Source organism: Poecilia latipinna, unplaced genomic scaffold (genome assembly GCF_001443285.1).
Source record: "Poecilia latipinna isolate Pla-1442-1.1 unplaced genomic scaffold, P_latipinna-1.0 Scaffold54, whole genome shotgun sequence".
Lineage (NCBI taxonomy): Eukaryota > Metazoa > Chordata > Actinopteri > Cyprinodontiformes > Poeciliidae > Poecilia > Poecilia latipinna.
In genome coordinates this window covers 1,614,819-1,632,982 of record NW_015112670.1, presented here as the reverse complement: position 1 = coordinate 1,632,982, position 18,164 = coordinate 1,614,819, and the positions used below count along the sequence as shown (strand labels likewise).

The 18,164-nt window shown below is 40.2% G+C and overlaps 1 protein-coding gene and 1 long non-coding RNA gene across 2 annotated transcripts; both read left to right on the top strand.

The window, feature by feature from the left end:
• The first annotated feature begins 5,459 nt into the window (after positions 1-5,459).
• slitrk3a (SLIT and NTRK-like family, member 3a) lies at positions 5,460-12,037 on the top strand. Its single transcript, XM_015053860.1, has 3 exons — positions 5,460-5,721; positions 6,407-6,503; positions 8,139-12,037. The coding sequence occupies exon 3, from the start codon at positions 8,197-8,199 to the stop codon at positions 10,915-10,917; it is 2,721 nt and encodes a 906-aa protein (XP_014909346.1). The 5' UTR covers positions 5,460-5,721; positions 6,407-6,503; positions 8,139-8,196; the 3' UTR covers positions 10,918-12,037.
• On the top strand, positions 7,709-17,109 carry LOC106960659 (uncharacterized). The gene is made up of 3 exons (XR_001427615.1): positions 7,709-7,720; positions 15,270-15,275; positions 16,786-17,109. It is a non-coding gene; the product is annotated as an uncharacterized LOC106960659 (long non-coding RNA).
• Positions 17,110-18,164: the final 1,055 nt, after the last annotated feature.

Sequence of the window (18,164 nt, the reverse complement as noted above, 5' to 3'; positions counted from 1 at the left end):
TGGTTACACTGACTCAAGTAGTCAGGCAGAGTGACAGGAGGTAAGACATGGAGACAGACAGACAGACCAACAGGCTGGGAATTGCTTGACTGTGCCCCTCGTCGTCCCTCGGGGTCCACTAAGGGCTGGAGCGGGTGGCATGTGGTATGTCACTGAAAGCCCCTGATGACAAGCAGAGAGGCAGAAACGGAATACTTTAAAAGAGACAGCTGAAGAGTGGAAAGTTTTTAATGGGATACAAAACTTTTTTTTTTTCTTTTTTTTCCTGTATCAGATTTTATTTTATTTTTTTAATTTTAATTAATGTGTTAATTTATTTAATTATTTCAGGATGCGTTTTTTTAAAAGAAAACATATTTACCTCAGTATTAGCTGGCGATAAAGAGGATTTATCTCATATTTAATACTGCAACATTCAAGATTTATTCAGTAATTGACTCTTATTTCCATACTGATTGTTTCCGTTTTAGACATTCTTGCACTCATATAATTCAGAATTTTGATATGAATGCGTTCTCTTCTCTTTTAAAATGTACATAGAAGTTTAAATAAGTAAATTATTTTTCTATTTCGTCTTAACATATTATTCAGTCTTCCTGGTTGCAACATCAGCGGCAGTGACAACATTGCTATTCTTGTTTGTTTTCTAGTTCAGGTTTTCATTGGGCATCATTGTCAGCCACTTCTCCTTCATGGTTTGGGAGCTGTTTGCTGTGTGTGAAGACACTGTCTCTTTATTGTGCAGTGAAGACCTTAAAAGGCCACAGATGTCCGGGTTGATTTTAATCTTTCTTGCCGCATTCACACAGCACAGCCACTTTTTTTTCTTCCAAAGCTCTGCGCACTTGACACATTCACCAGTCTCCATCTGCTAGTGACCGCCACTTCTTCTCTGTTCATCGGAGCTGCAGAACTCAAAGTGTTCCCTTATTCATCAGAACAGTTCACAGTGGGAAGTTGTATCAAAGAATCTATTTTTTTTAAGGATAAAATAATTCAAATATTGTTTATTTCATTGTATTTTCCTTGTGGGTCTTTATTGTTCCCAGTGATTTAGGTCACTGAACCTGATGCTACCAAAATTTGTTGTGGGTTGTGATTAAAAGTCACACCAAACTGTTTCAATGAGAGGATTAAACGCTGAGCTTGTTCCATTTTATTGTTATTTTTAGCTTCCTCTTCACATAAAATAGGTCTGCACAGCCCTTATAAATATGCTAACTTGTGACTCCGTTATCCCAGCTCCTTCATCCATTGTGCTATAAAATCCCACTTCATCAGGCAGGTATTCATAAAACAGTAAATGACAGAGGATAAAATCTATTTTCCTATTATATTTTCCCCAACTTTGATTCAGTATAACTAACTTTACTAATAACTGCCTTGGCATTTGTTAATCGTTAATCATACTTCAACCAAACCTGCTCACTTTGTTTAGCTTTCTTTCAACAATGACTTTGTACTTTTGACCTTCACTTCATAAAGTTCCCATGTGTACAGTGCATTAGAAGTTAATTATTTCTCAGTCAGCAGATACCACACCTCAGCTATGGGATTTTTGCAAATCCTGCAGAGTTCCCTGGGCTTCTTTGGAACTTATCCGATTAATGTTTGGCCTGTTTAATTGTAGATTGATAGAGATCTCTTGGAGGGTTTGCAGTTGTGCCACACTTTTTGCATGCCAAACTGATGGATTGACCGGTTCTTCTTGAGATGCCTAAAGCTTGGAATATTAGTTTCTAAAGCAAACATCTCTCAAACTTTTCTGAAGCGTCATCATTGCCTGTTTGTGATTCTTTCCTTCAGTGATGATGATGTTTATTTGGTCATATTCTCCCACAAGCCTTCACAGAACAACCGTATCTAAAATGAGATAAAATTAAACTCAAGATGGGCTCTAATTTTGTAAGTAGTTGACATCTGAGAGCAATTGGTTGTACAGGATTTTGCTTAGGGGTGTCAAAGTAAAAGGTGCTGAATTACATATTAACGCCATATTTGTAAACAAAAATAAGAGCTGCAGTCGATATGACACTAACGGTCTGTGATTCATCATGCAAAACCCCAAAACTGTTGTGACATTTAATGTGAATAAGTTAAAAGGATACTAATATTTTTGCATGCTATTCTAGGTAACCTGCTCCAAGACTGGTCACATTATTATTTCCTTTAATGACAGCTTATGGTGAACACATTTTATTTTCCTCCACTTACATTAAACACAATTTCTCATGACTCAACCTTTTTGGTCAAAACTTTTCAGTTTCCTACTCCACTTATTTTATTTTATTTATTTATTTTTTTTACATAGGGGAAATGCCCGTTTGTGTGATATTTGTCAAACACGGTGACATCAATTTCCACTGTACATTCTGGCTGACAAACTCATTAGTCCTGATTTGTACTTTGTCAGTTTCAAACAGCACTAAAGCACAAAGTCTTCGCAGCCTGTGTCCTGTGACTGAATGAAGGGTTTGGCGTGGCCTTATGTCACCCAGTGAGACAGCGGCTGACAGACTGACGGAGTGAATGATGGCTTTTCATGAGGAGGAATGGCAGTTTTACAGACCACAAGCTGCTCCCAAACACTCCTCTGACCTTTCTGCACTGGATTGCCTGTGAGTGTGTATGCAGGCCGTGGTTGTGTGTCTTCAAGTATTTATTGACTAAGGCCTATACATTTTTTCCTGAAGTAGCAAAAATGTATAGTGAAAGGAACTGATTCCACTTAACCTAAATGAAAATTACTTTCAATCCTTTTACAAATCATTCATGGTCCCATACTATTTATTCGCTGATTTTTTTTAAAATTTTATTTGAATTTGAGGGTCATGTTGGTCATTTTATGTACTTAGTGAGATTCTCTGAGTTAAGAAAAGTCAAGGGTACAAGCTTTAAACATATTAGACCCTCAGAGCTCTATGAAGCGGCGTTTAAGGTTGCAACCGCAGAGAACATTAATTTATGTCCTATATACCCTGCACATGATAATGTCTCCAGAGCTCAATCATTTAATCCACCATGATGCGTAAAGTGACAAATCTCAGCAGGGATTACAAATGGCATATTTGCTCGCTTGCCTTATATCTCAGCAGATTAATTTCAGAAGAATTTAATACATTTAATAGGAAAACTCTAGTAGAAAAGTGTAGAGTTGACTGTTTCTGTCTAACTACGAAACAAATCTTTGTGCAAGCCTTCAGTCAACAGGTTCTACACAAATGTTAAGAGTTGTTAGAGTTTAACCATTATTGTCAGAAGTTGCATTTTGTGGGGTAGAATTTAAATCAATATTCACAAAAAGACATTTGTCTGTGTTTTCTGAAAGAATTGGGATAGCATGGGGGATTTAATACAATGTGTCTTTTTTTTTTATTATTTCGTAGAAGGCAAGAGGGGCATTTACAGCCCTGTGTTAGCCAATGTATGTGAGGTTCTGTGGTGTCTGTGTTACCACCACTCCATTTTACTCTAGAGATAATATTGGCCTGTTGATGAGCCATGCCTGTTTCCTCCCAACATGACACCTGGCATTTACTAAAGAGTTCATTCTTTGTGTCATCAGACTGGAGAATGTTGCTTCCAGTGGTCTGAGAGTCCTGCAGATGCCTTTTGACAAACACCCGGGAGGTTGCCACGCCAGGCTTTCATCTGGATTGACTTACAGGCCTTACTGGTAGTTTGCTGAAGCGATGGTTGTCCTTTTGGAAGATTGTCATCTCTCAGAGGAGCACTGGATTTCTGATGGAGTGACCGTCATGGTTTTGGTCACCTCCCGATCGCTCAGTTTTCATGCCCTGCCAGGTCTAGATCGAGTCCTGGGGATTCCAAACTTATTCAATTTATGAATCATAGAGGCCACTGAGCTTACTGGCACCTTCAAAGCAGTATATATATATATATATATATATATATATATATATATATATATATATATATATATATATATATATATATATAAATTTGTTTTTGTACTATTAACTACAGGACCTTTTATAGACTTGTGTTTGACTTTCCAAGTCCAGTTAAATCAACGGTTCACAATCATTGTGAAGTGTGAAGTGCGGGGAATTCTTTCAGGATGTGCTACACTTTGAACTGCTTTAGTAACAGGGCTAATACTAAAGTCAAACCAGAAAATGTGAGATGTGATTGTCAGGAAAAAGTTAATGTTCCACCTCGTTAGAATACGTACAAATGAACATTGTGTTTAATATTAACAAGCCAGGATTTTTTTTGTTTGTTTGTTTCCTTTTATCAAAAAGGACAAACTAGCTGAGTCAATCTAAAAATATTGTTTTAAGTTATTAACGTTTGATATTCAGAGTAGCCAAATTACAGCAATCTTAGTTTTAAAGATGCAAGTCTAAACTCCGTTTGTGTATGTGGTACAGAGGACATGCTAAAGTTATCAACCAGAGATCCTGTAAGAAGATTACAACTCTCCGCTGCAATCACCCTCCTCTGTGTTAAGCTGAAAAAAAAAAAAAAAAAAAAAAAAAGCAGCAGGGTCTTCCTGCTCACAAAGTGGGCTTGTGCTGCCCGCTAGAGGCGAGACTGGGGAAGACACGCAGACGCAATAAAAGACAGAAATGCTCCGTAGTTTTGCTGTCCCTGCCCTGCTGGTTGTAGACATTTGCTGCCACCGTCTTTGTCTTCTAAGCAAGGGTGACAGGTGGCGACTACCTCTCCCAAAATGTGGCTGCGTCCTGAGGAGAAAAAAAGTAAAGAGGGGGAGAGAGAGAGAGAGAGAGAGAGAGAGAGAGAGAATCGGGAGTAAATAATTGTCATTCCAATGAAACAAGTATTTAAAATGATTACACAGAGAGACGCAAAGACAGAAGCAGACGTCCTGCGTCCAGTCTGGGATCCACAGGTCTTATTTATTTCTCACTGACTCACGCTCCCGCCGTCGCAGCTAGAGCGCTTCTCTCACTCGCTGCTCTCCTCCCTTCACTTCACTTCCTTCCCTCCTCTCGACAGCATCCAGAACTATAGAGCAGCAGTCCCCCTTCACTCGTGTTGCTCCCCACTCCCTCCCTCCGTCTTTCTCTCACTGCCAGAGATCTCTCTCCTCTCTGCTTCTCCCATCTCTTCGCAGCCCTCTCCCCAGCTCGGTCCGCCACTTTCTCTGACGCACGACGAGGGGAGGGAGGGGGGATGGGAACCAAGTCGAGGCCGATATGATCCACATGCCCGTACCGCTGCCGCTGTGCTGACGGGAGACGCGCTCCTGAAGCCGTCAGGAGAACACTCTCACCCGGTTGTTGAACGCTCGCCCGAGAGGCGGCTCAGGAGGAGGAGGTGGATGAGGAGGAGGTGGTGGTGGTGGAAAAGGAAGAGGATGGGCAGAAGTGGAGGACTTGCATTTTAAACAAACTGCTTAGAAAGAGAGAGAGAGAGAGAGAGAGAGAGAGAGAGAGAGAGAGAGAGAGAGAGAGAGACAGAGTATCACTGGAGAGCAAGAGAGATAGGGGGAGAGATCGCATTCTTATCACGTCTTCATTTCTTTTCTCTCCTCTTTCGGTTCAGCCACTAAGAGAGGGTGAGGAAAAGGGGGAGAGGAAAAGAGAGAGAGAGAGGGGAGAGAGTGAGAACGAGAGAGAAAAGGAGAGAGAGAAGAAGAAGAGGAGGCGAAAGGGAGAACGAGAGATTTACCAGATTCAAACTAGTGATCTTTTTTTTTCCCCCGATGCTTTCCAATTGCTCAACAAAACTAAGGTGAGCAGTTATAGACTATTTCGTATGGATCATGGAAAGTATTTACCCGATATTTGTGAGTGAGAGTATGTGTGTGTGTGTGTCTGTGTTTCTGTGCTTCTATTGATGTCTGCATAGCCACGGACTTCAAACAGGGCGACAGCGAGCGAGGATAACTGAGCAGGAATCCATCCTACTAATCAATACCCGTTTTGTTCTTGCTTTAGTCCCCAATTTTACGGCCAATGTCACGACGAAAGCCTGCATTATGCTTGGCATGTATTCCAACACGCGCTCTGCTGTCTTCCCTTCTTTTTTTCTCTTTTTTTTTGAGTGAGGGTGGGTGTGGGGGGTGCCTTGGGTTGGCACCAAATCAGAGACCGTTCCTTGTAGACCGGAACTTGTTCAGCATCATTTTTTTTTTTCCCACACTAACTCAGCGCGATGATGTCCGTTGAAAGGTTTATTATATATTTTAATGGAAGCTGGTTGAAATTTGCCAATTCATGACAAGCAGCACTTCTTCTTCTTCTTCTACTTCTTCTTCTTTTTAATTCATCCGGGGCTCATTCTTATGCGCATCTCCTCCTCCTCTCTCCCTCCTCAATGCCCCGCTGTCTCTGTCCATGTCCTCCTTTGTGTTTTCCCCGTTCAGGCGGCTCAGTCACCCCCTTCCTTTTCTCGTTCTCTTCCCCCTCCCTCGCAGCCCGGCAACGGACCGGGAGACGCGGGACGCACCGGGCAACGACAGGACCCATCACCGCAGGAGGAGGATATGTGAAGTTGGAATCCCGCTAAACTAAGTACGTATATACCACTAGAACTGATGCACCGCGAGTGGGATTATTATGGTGCCAAATTTGCTCCGTGTCCTGAAATTTTTTGTTACTTTTTTTTTTTTTTTTTTTTGACATCGCATCTGGCTTTTTGATCTCTATAACACGGAGGCGGAATCAAATCCTGCTGGATTACTCATGACACGGGGAGACAACATGAAATGAACATCGTGTAAAGATCTTTGTTTTTTTTTTTTTTTGTTTTTTATTTTTTGAGGGATTCCTGCGTTTTTCATTTTCATTTGCCGGGATTTTGCATTCAGCACCACGGGCAGCGCTTTTGCCTGGGCCATATGCGCTTCTCTATTTTTGAGCTGAACAGCGCAGTGGATACATGAGTTTGCAATAATGGCAAAGATTTTCAGAAGCTTTGCGTGTGTGCAGGAGAAGTGTGTGGGAAGAGAGAAAAATAAAGGCAGATAGAGGGACATTAACACAAGTGTCTGGCAGACACATCTTTTTTTTTTTTGTCCTCATGAGAGGAATACAATTTTTTAGATGAAATTGACAACATTTCACTATTCTCACAATCACAACTGCTATTAGTTTTCTTTTCCCCTCACAGCTGCCCGACAGCTGCACTTTTCTAAGCGTTAGAATCGCCCACTGTTCTTTTTACGTCTCGAATTGTTCCTATTATTTTAAAAAAGAGCTGGTTCTGCTAGTAAAACGGAATTTATCAGGTTTTCTAAAATTTGAACAAAAAAAAAAAAAAAAAAAAAAAAAAAAAAAAGTAAAACATTTTGTAGTAAAATGTGCCCCCTTGCATATCATGGATTTAACTGGAGGTAAAACACAAGAGGCAAACTACAGGGTCCCCTAATCTAAATACATTTCAATACAAAATACAATACTTGCTCATTCAATAGTAATGAATTATTTTTTTGTTACATAAATCAGTGACTTTAACATGTAAGGCTAAAACAAGCTCTTTATCAGCTTTGAATTAGTAATAGAGATATGTTCAGGCTGGGCTCAGCACAAAAGACAATTCTGTTGCACTGTTTTTTTTCCATGGTTTAAACTTTGATTGCTCATGGATTGGAGATTCTTGTTATGCATTAAATAAAGCAAGGGACAGTGTCTCCTCGACGGTACTCTTCCTTATCCGCTGTTGCCTTCGTTTATTCATAGCGATAAGCATCTCTGCTGTGATTTATTGCGACCTTACCAGCACATCTGCTGTATAATAAATGACGTTTCAGGCTACATAGTGAAGTGTAGTGTCTGACTGCAGAGAGCCGTTTGTGCTCTCTGGTATCATATTATCTATTTAAGAGTATAGGGCTTTATATTTTGTTTTAAAAAGGCAGCAATATTGCAGGATCTAAAGTGGTGTCCAGTGTCTTTCTATTATTCATAGGTATTCATTTCAAAGCTGCCGTCCATTCTACTGAAACTAATGCACTCTTTCCTGTATCTTCCTTTTCCTTTTCTGTCTCTGTCATCTCGAACTTCTCTTGGTTTCTGTGTGTTTATGTACATGTGTGTTTATGTACATGTGTGTTTGTGTGCATGTAAAGTGTGTGTGTGTGTGAGAGCATTAACCATAAGCCTTCCCTTTTCTTGCGATCTCATTTACCCTGGCATTCTCTGTTGCAGTGCTGTGAAGTGGCTCTGTCCCTGGAGCTGAAACTTCATCGCCGTGGTGTCAGCGAGGATGCTGTGGGTTACCTTGCTGAGCACCATAGCCTTAGGATGGACCACACCAATCCCACTGCTGGAGGACTCGGAGGAGATCGACGAGCCCTGCTTTGAACCGTGCGACTGCGAGGTCAAGGAAGGCATCTTCCATGTCCATTGTGACAGTAAAGGATTTACAAATGTCAGCCAGATCTCTCAAATTTGGAGCCGACCCTTCAAGCTCAACCTGCAGAGGAACTTAATGCGGAAGCTCTACTTCAACAGCTTCCTCCATCTTAACAATGCCATATCCATCAATCTGGGTAACAACGCCTTGCAAGATATACACGCTGGGGCATTCAATGGCTTGGGAATACTTAAACGACTGTTTCTCCATGAAAACAAACTAGAAGTTTTCCGAAACGACACATTTCTGGGGCTGGAGAGTCTAGAATATCTCCAAGCAGATTACAATGTCATTAAAAGGATTGAAAGTGGTGCATTCAGGCACCTTCATAAATTAAGAGTACTTATATTAAATGACAATCTCATACCCATGCTGCCGAATTACCTTTTCCGGTCTGTGTCCCTAACACATTTGGACTTGAGAGGTAACAGACTAAAGACATTGCAGTATAAAGGCACACTGGAGTATGTTGGGCGGAGCTTGATGGAAATCCAGCTGGAGGAAAACCCTTGGAACTGTGTGTGTGAGATTGTCCAGTTAAAAACATGGCTAGAGAGAATCCCTTACACAGCTTTGGTGGGAGAGATCACATGTGAGACCCCGTTCCACCTACATGGAAAAGACCTGCGGGAAATTAAACGCAGTGAGCTCTGTCCTCTTCTCACCGATGCAGAGATTGAGGCCAAGCTGGGAATTCCTCGGGTGCCATTCAGCAATGAGAACACTTGGCCTACTAAACCTTCATCCATGCTCTCCCCCTTTCACAACACAGCCTCTTCTGTGGAGTACAGGGACAAACCTGCGAAGCCTACCAAAAAGCCTACCAGACGGCCCACAAAGAATCCACCAACTCCTCGTAGCATTTATCCAGGCCTCAACCAGCCCCCCATTGCTGGCTACCAAACAAGACCACCCATTCCAATAATCTGTCCAGCTAATTGTATTTGCAACCTTCACATCAATGACCTTGGGTTAACAGTAAACTGCAAAGACAAAGGCTTTCACAACATTTCAGAGCTTCTGCCACGACCCCTCAATGCCAAGAAATTGTATCTCAGTGGGAACCTGATACAGAAGATCTACCGTTCAGATTTCTGGAACTTCTCAAGTTTGGATTTACTACATTTAGGGAACAACCAGATATCCTATGTCCAGGAGGGTGCGTTTATCAACTTGCCAAACTTAAAAAGTTTATATTTGAATGGTAATGACATTGAGCGGCTCTCTCCTGGTATGTTTCGTGGACTTCAGATGTTGAGCTATCTTTACTTTGAATACAACGTCATCCGTGAGATCCAGTCTCATTCTTTCTCCCTAATGCCCAACCTGCAATTGGTTTTCCTCAATAATAACCTGTTGAGGTCATTACCCAATGATGCCTTTGCTGGCACCAACCTTGCACGTCTTAATCTTCGCAGAAATCACTTTGTTTCCCTGCCAGTTCATGGTGTCCTGGAGCATCTGACTTCCATCGTCCAGATCGATCTCCATCAGAATCCCTGGGATTGCTCGTGTGATATCATCCCTCTCAAACAATGGCTGGAAAAGCTATCCTCCGTCATTGTGGTGGGGGAAGTCACCTGCAACACACCAGAGTATGCTTTTGGAAAGGACCTGCGTTCACTTGAGGTAGAGGTAATCTGTCCTGAGCTGAAGTACTCTTCAGGTCCCTCTCCAGCTCTGCCTGGTGGGGATGACCTCACCACAGGGAGTTCTGAAATGGGGGAATCAAGTAGGAGAGGGGCTGTTCCACTGTCGGTTCTCATCCTCAGTCTGCTCATCCTCTTCATTTCAGCGGTGTTTGTTACTGCTGGGCTCTTTGCCTTTGTCCTCCGTCGCAGAAAGAAGCTACCTTTCCGGAAACGTTCTGAGGTGGACCTGACTGGGATCCAGATGCAGTGCAGGATTTTTGAGGATCCGCCGAGGCAAAGCTGTGCTGGCAACCCGGGCACGCCGGAGAAACCAACACCCAGTTTGCACACACATTCGCACACTACTCACACACATGGTCATGGCCACGTTTATGATTACATCCCGCACCCTGTGACTCAAATGTGTAACAACCCTATCTATAAGCCAAGAGAAGGAGAGATTGCTGAGGAGGAGATGGCACAGTTTTCAGAAAAGAAAGACAATGGCAGCAGTAGCAACAGTAACTATAGAACCTTGTTGGAGAAAGAGAGAGAGTGGACCTTGGCGGTCTCCAACTCTCAGCTCAACACTATTGTTACGGTCAACCACACCACAGCGGACATTTCAGGATTTCATGAGAATGGAGGGCTCTGCCCCACAGTGATTGACAGTCAGAGGCCCACGCCAACAGTGGGCTTTGTAGACTGTTTGTATGGGACAGTGCCCAAATTAAAGGACATGCATGTTGCACATGCGCATCCACCAGGCATGCAGTACCCAGATTTACAGCAGGACGCACGGCTGAAGGAGACGTTGCTTTTCACAGCCGGGAAAGGCTGCTACCATGATCCCTCCCAAAGTGATTACCTCGAGTTAAGGGCCAAACTTCAAACCAAGCCAGATTACCTCGAAGTCTTGGAAAAATCCTACCGTTTTTAATAACTTTGTAGCCCGGTAGAAAAGAACAACAAAAAAACCCCAACATGATTTTGTCATTTTCACTATGCCACCTGACAGACAAAATTACTTAGACCAATCTTCAAGCAAAATTTGATAAAACAGCATGAATTAAAATAAATATGTGTAATTAAACAGTCACAAAGCCCCCACTCCCACTTAAATCACCTTTGAGGAGAGGTCATTCTCAGATGTTTCAATTAAGTGCCTTTTTTTCAGAGTAGCCAGCAACGTCAACCGTTATTTTTATAATATATAAATATCTCTATATGCCCTGAAGAAAGCAAAGGAGAAAAAAATGGGGCTCTGGGAAATAAAACACATGAACCATGTTACATCTGTCACTAAAATCCATTTGTATGGAGCTAACATGATGTGCTACTAGTTACCATGAGGACAAACGGGAGCTGGACGTCTCCCTTACTTTTTTTTTCTTTTTCTTTTTTTTCTTTTTCCTCTCTTATTATTCAACTAGGATGTACAAACACCTGGAATCTGTGCACATTTTTTTCTTTGTAGGACATTATCAAAAGAGTTAAAAAAAAACAAAAAAAAACTTATATTCAAACTGAACTGCAGTTTGCTGCATGCACTCGCTTCAGTGCAGGAAGTGAGAGGATTTACTCAGAACTATCACGTCACTCTATGAACAGAGATACCGCAACACATTTATGGTTCAGTGTTCTATTTAATTTTTTATATCTTATTAATATGGTTATTACTATAAATGAAGACTTATGTCTATATCAGGGTGCTTCTTGTAAAGAAAAAGGAAGCGCCAATACAGGGATGGTAAAACATTTGTGAATATTATTACGAGACCATACTGAAAAGGGTTTTCTGAATATTTCCCCACTCTTTGTTATGGCCCCACCCCCTCTTCCCTTCTCATTGCTTCTGGAGTTCCCATTGCAGTCCACTAACAGCTTTGTAGTGAGCACTTTTAATGTTTTCTCTTTCACAAAGATTTGAAGAAAAAATGTGCATATATTTATTCTGTAATTTCAGTGAAGAATTTTATTGTAAAGATAATGTTAAATCAATGTATAGTGATTATGCGTCTGGTATAGCCTTCTTAATAAAAACAAACTCTTTAATCTAATTGATGAAAGTGTCAATACCAATTCCAGTGGGACATGTGTGGAGTGGAATAACAGGGTGTGTATCTGGTGTAGGATGTGGTCAGCCATTAGCTTTTACTAGACTCAAAAAGCATGCTAGGCCAAGAAGCAGTGCAAGGTATGACAATGCAAACGTGTTAGTATTCACATAATGGGATTTGCATCCGATGTATCTAAACTACATGGAAAGCATAAATACAGGGTGCTGATTTTTTTTTCTTCTTTTTTAGCAAAGGGACTCATTTTCATATTTTAATGCGCAGTTTGACTTTATTTTGTCCAGTACATTGCAGGGTTTAGCCACATTTAATCTAAAACCAAAGTGAAACACAACCCAGAAAAAAGTAGAGTAAATGCCGCTGCCTCTTGTAGAAGATATCTCAAAAAGTAAAAGGCAAATAAGTGAGGAATGCCACAGCTGTCGCTATCTGAACATGTATCACTGATGTATGCAAGTAAAAGGGTGAGCGATATCATGATTGGAAAATACTTTTGTAATTTATACATTTCATCATTTGGCTCTCTCATCAAGTTGGCTATGTGCTTTCATTCCACTGGGGGGCGATAAAGTGTTCTGCCATTGCAGAAATGTTGTCATTATATAAGCTAGATTGGGTTTAGTTGACAGATGCACACACACACACACACACACACACACACACACACACACACACACACACACACACATACACATGTGACTACATCATGAAGATATTATCTAATTAGCTTATTAAATCTACACTATGAATTGAATATGTAATTTACTGTAGGAAATCATAATTTTATGTGATTTTTAATTGTATACCACAGGCTCCTTTCTTAGCCTCCATTCTACAAACAGTGAAAAGGGAATTTTAAACAAAGGCTGAGGGTTGTGTCAACTATGGATTGATTTGCTAGTAGAAGTCAATATTTTCAACCATTAGACTCTTTGTTTCTTATAGTAACATTTTTTGGGGGAGAGATGTGAAGTAGTCTTGTCATCCTAAACCTTGTAAGTACAGTGAATCTAAAAAGTTTGCACATCCATGTTAAAATGCCGGTGTTTGGTGATGAAACCACTGAGACCAATATAAATTCTTTGAGAATTTTGTTCCACCCTTAATGTGACTTTTAACCAACACAACCTGACATTATTACATAACTCCGTTTATTTCGGTGGGAATGAATATCCATAGTAAATATTTATTTGGAAATATTTGGTCGCTCGTCTTTGCGATACTCTAGACTTGTTCGACTGTGAAGGCATCTCTTCTGTTCAGCCCACTGTAGCCACCCCACAGGTTTCCAATCAAAATGAGTTCTTAGTTGTTGGTAGACCTTTCTGTGAAAAAAAGTAATTTGTTTCTGGAGAAGTCGTTATTTTGTGGATTTTGAAATGCAGTATGAGTTGGTGTGCTAAAAGCTGAATTCAGTTTTCTAGCAGAAAACTGAATTCAGATGTGAAAACATTGATAGTTGGGAATGTTCATGGTGTCCTTCACATTGATTAAATCCCCCATATCCGGCTGCAGAACATCAGTCCCACAGTATGATGTTGACACCACCGTGCTTCAGTTTATGTATCAAGTTCTTCTGGTGATGTGTAATGTTGTTTTAGTCTCAAGCAAACATTTTGGGATTATGGTTCTAAAGCTCAACACTGGTTTGACAAGACCATAACACATTTTCTCATGATTAGGCTTGAAGGCTTTTCATACATGAAAATGCTTATGTTTTTTTTCTGTCTTACCATTGTACCCCAGGCCCAGATAGATATATCAGTACTTGTCAGACGTCCGTCCCTGCACTCCTCATGACAGCCTCCCTGGCCAGTTTTCATTGTAATATCATCACCTTTGGAGGAAAATCTAGTTCTTGATAATGACAATGTTGGTAGATATTTTCTACACCCGATGTGTAGTATACATAATGCCTTATAAAGCATTTTGTGCACGTCCCCTGATTGGCACCTTTTGACAAAGAGATCCCTTTGATGCCTTTGAAACTCTGCAGATTATTGTGTTTGCTCTGAGATGCAGCACAGAAAATGTCAGAAAAAACTTACTAGGATGACTGAATTTATGTCATAGTTAAGAAGAGGCGCTCTAATGGTGACAGGTGTGTACCGATACCTATTTAAGATGAGGTTGTATAGGGTGGCCAGCCAGAACCCCGCAAATGAGAGGCTGACCACACTTTCATTTGAGTTGCATGTGAAATAGGTTACATGCAAGCTTTAAAATGTTCTCAAATGATTGATCTGGGTCTCAGTTGTTTTGGATCACAAAAAACATATCACAGGTATTTTACACTAAGGTATACCGACACCTTCACTGTGTGTTAATTGGGAGATGGATTCAGATTTTGTTTAATCCCTTTGCTTTGATTTCAGTGAATTAAGTAAGTGATGCTTATTTGGAAATATAGTGTTATATTGCCTAATATATGTCAACATACACAAACTAAAATGTAGCAAACCAAATTTTATTTTCTAAAAACATGTTGAGGTATTGTTGATGAGTCATCTCCGGTATCGGTTATCAGTGATTCAGTCTGCAAGCTTGCATTAAATTGAGCATTTTATCTCACATCGCCTTCATTGTTCATTTATTTTTGGCAAGTGCTGCTGATCAGACCAGCAAATGACACATTCATATCAATTCTTCAAAAGTGTGGCCGTATAATGTCAGGCCTCTTTTCTTTTTATTGCTTTCAGAGGATGTTACGGTGCTGAAATGTGATAATCTGCTCCACCTAATTTGTCTTGTTTTTCTGCACTTCCACACATTCACACACAGAAAACACACAAAACCTTAGTCTCCATGAATACAAGGTCAGATTATGCCATAAACAGTTTTAGTGTGCACTCAGTTTGATTAAAAGCATGATGTATTACTCTGTTAACCTAAACCCTTACCAACTCCAACCCACTCTGAAATTAACAGATAAATAAAACATGGCAATTGTTAATGATTTTATTTCCTTTTTACCCTCCCCATTGTTCAATCAATAAATGATTACACAGATGAGCATTGAGCTTTACACCAGGACTTTTTCACGTGTTCTTGTTATTCTGCTTGAACATATGTTGGCCACTTGGCTGTGAAGGTTGCTCATATTTCTTCGAGAATAAGAATATGCTATGATATAAACCCATGAGTAAAAACACTTCCCGCCATGTCCTGAAAATAAGCTCATTGTGAAACTGGTAGTTTTACACTGGACCATGAGTCCAAAGTGTACAGATGTGGTGAAATTCAAGTTATTTTACTTTCACTTAATACATCTGTGGTTTATTTCTTGAGATTCTATTTGACCCCACATTTTTCTATAGCAGTTTCTTAAGCAAAAGCATATATGCCATTTCCTATGTGGATGTTGCTCAAGTGAAAGCATTTATGGAATACATATTGCATTCTCGATATCCTATGAGGAAATTGTAGCTTGATAACTACAATGCCTATACAAGCAAGTTTTTTGAACTGTGCCTGCTCTCTTTACTTCCCGTCATTTTTTTATTTAATTACTTTCTAGTGGATTTTTATGTCAGCAGCGTACACTTATTACCACAGCTGTCTTGATGTTTATTTCTATATCTGCCGTCTGACATGACATTGCCATGATACTGCTGCTGTTAATTCTTCAGGAGATATGAGATACCATAATCCTATTAGAAGAGCGTCAGCAGGGTCCTGTGACAACTCTGAATTCAGGACAGCTGTTAATTGTCTGCAGCTGCGCTGGGTAACATTTGGAGTAAAATTGATAATGGGGCAATCTAAAATTGGGATCTTTTTTCAAACTTGGTGTGGTGTGATGTTTTCTCCTTCTCTTTACTTACCTTTTTTTTATTTTGTTTTACTTACCTTATGTTGTGTTTTGGCCTCTGGTGGTATTTGTCTGCACTGCACATTGGAGGAAACGTGCTGTCAGTGTGGATCTGTATGCATTTATGTGCACTTGTGTGTGCATGTCACGGACTGTGTGATGTTATCATCTGCTGCATGGATTGTTTGCTGATTTGTTTTGTGGTTATTTGAGTGAAAATTGGCTTAGACTTTGATTTGGAATTGCAGCCCATTATAAATGGAGAGGAAAGACAAGAGGAATTCTGCTTTTGAAGAGCAGCATTGATAACTGGGGCAAGCAAAGACCAACAGCTTAGGAAGGTGTGACAGAAGATTGAATCAACAGAAGGAGGTTCTGAAAACAGTGCCTTATAAAGAAAATGAACATATGTTTAATCATCTAAAACTGCGAGTGTTATGAAAAGACAAAAGAGTAGGAGGAGACAAAGAGCTACTTAGTAGTATTGCATTTTTGTGTGTGGTATACACCTCCTTTATTGTAGTAAAATGCAACATTATCTTTAGTTTGCTTTAAAAAGAAAAAGTCAATCTGCATCTGACCACTGTGCTGAGTTGCAGTGATGCAAATGCTACACACAAAAATATAAAGTTGTGTGCCATTTGGGTGATCCAGAGAATCTTTCTTTGCTTGTATTTTTATCTAGCAGCTAACATGCTGCTGCTGATGGGTTATGTAGTTCTGTTGCTTGTTATGTAGCTCCATCAGCTCTGATCAGTTATCCTATCCCCAGTAGAGAAAACAATATCATTACTGTACAATGCAGCCACTGCCATCTTTTACAGGAAATATTGTGTCCAGAATGATGTCCAATGTTAGTTATCTGTCACATCGTGCGTTACATACGTTTTAAAGTTACATTCTGGTGAAACCTGATGAGATTTGCTGTGCCCTCTACAAATGGAGCTTTTTATGGCTTTCGACAATGGTTTTTCCTTTTGCATGAAGATCAGATTTTATTTTATGTTTTTTGCATGGTAGTTTTCTAAAGTTATGGGTCTCTGCAATTCCTTCTGAGTTACTTTAAGGCTCTCTGTTGCCTCTATTCATAATGTCCTTGTTACCAGGACTGTTAGATTGAGTGGGTGAGAGCTGTCTTTTACTTCTACTTGATTCATGACTGAACCGTCCTCTTTGAGATGTGCAGCGCATGGGAAAACATAACCTGAAACTCCTATAAACTTCTTACTAGCTTCTTTCTTGACCTGCCTGCTGTCTTCCTTTATCTTCAAGACGCTGTTTCTTTTACTCTCTAACAAACCTCTGAGCCTTCACAGAAAAGCTTTATCTTAAAGCAAATCAAAAGCAAATGAATTGGATTCACTAATTAGGTGACTTCTAAAGGCAAGTGGTTACGATGGAATGTATTTCAGGGCATCGTAGCAAAGAGGCCTGAAGACTAATGCGTGCAGAACTTTTCCGATTTTTATTTGTAAAAACCATAAATAATAATAATAATAATAATAAAAATATGTAATCATTTTCCATTTCACAGTTATGCTGAATTTTTTTAATTTATGATTACATAAATTCCATCGATATACACAGATGTTTTCTAGAAGTAATGTGACAAAGTGTCAAAAGGTTCAGTTCAAGTTCAAAGTTCAAAAAGTTCAGAAGGATAGGGCATGTTAAAACAATGCAACCATTGTTTTGTACAGAGTCTACGAATATTTTTGCAAGGCACTGTTGTAAAATAGAAGGTTTTGGCAAACTATACTTTCTTTTTATTTAAATTTTTTTTACCATGTGAAAGCTTTATTGTATGTTACACAGAAGGAGAAGTTAAAGGCATAGGACCACCCCTATAGATGCAGTTTCCAATGTCCTGAAATTATGAAAAAAAATCTTTCACACTGCAGTGCGGGAGCTGAACTGATCCAGTATGCTGAAAGGGAGAGAGAGAGAGAGAGAGAGCTAGAGAGAGAGAGAGAGAGAGAGAGAGAGAGAGAGAGAGAGAGAGAGATGTAGGAGAGAAAGAAAATGGGCGCAGAAAGCAGTAGAGTGAAAAAGAGGGAAACGGGGTGATTCTCACAGCCCCCTGCTACCTCTGCTACCATGTGTGCAATAAAGCTCTGCAGCCGTATTGTTTGCCTTGTGAGTTTTGGCTCCCTTGAGATTCTGGTTCTCTCCCTTGTCTGGGAAAAAAAAAATAAAAAAATACTGCAAGTTTGGGGAAAGTAGGAGCCGTTTGTGCTGCTCAGCAGTGCACTACAGCCGCAGCTCTTGTGCATAAAACAGATTAAGAAATCTATGTCC

Bases quoted from the DNA above. Each gene is read 5' to 3' on its own strand.
- slitrk3a (XM_015053860.1), top strand. From the start codon at position 8,197: ATGCTGTGGGTTACCTTGCTGAGCACCATAGCCTTAGGATGGACCACA.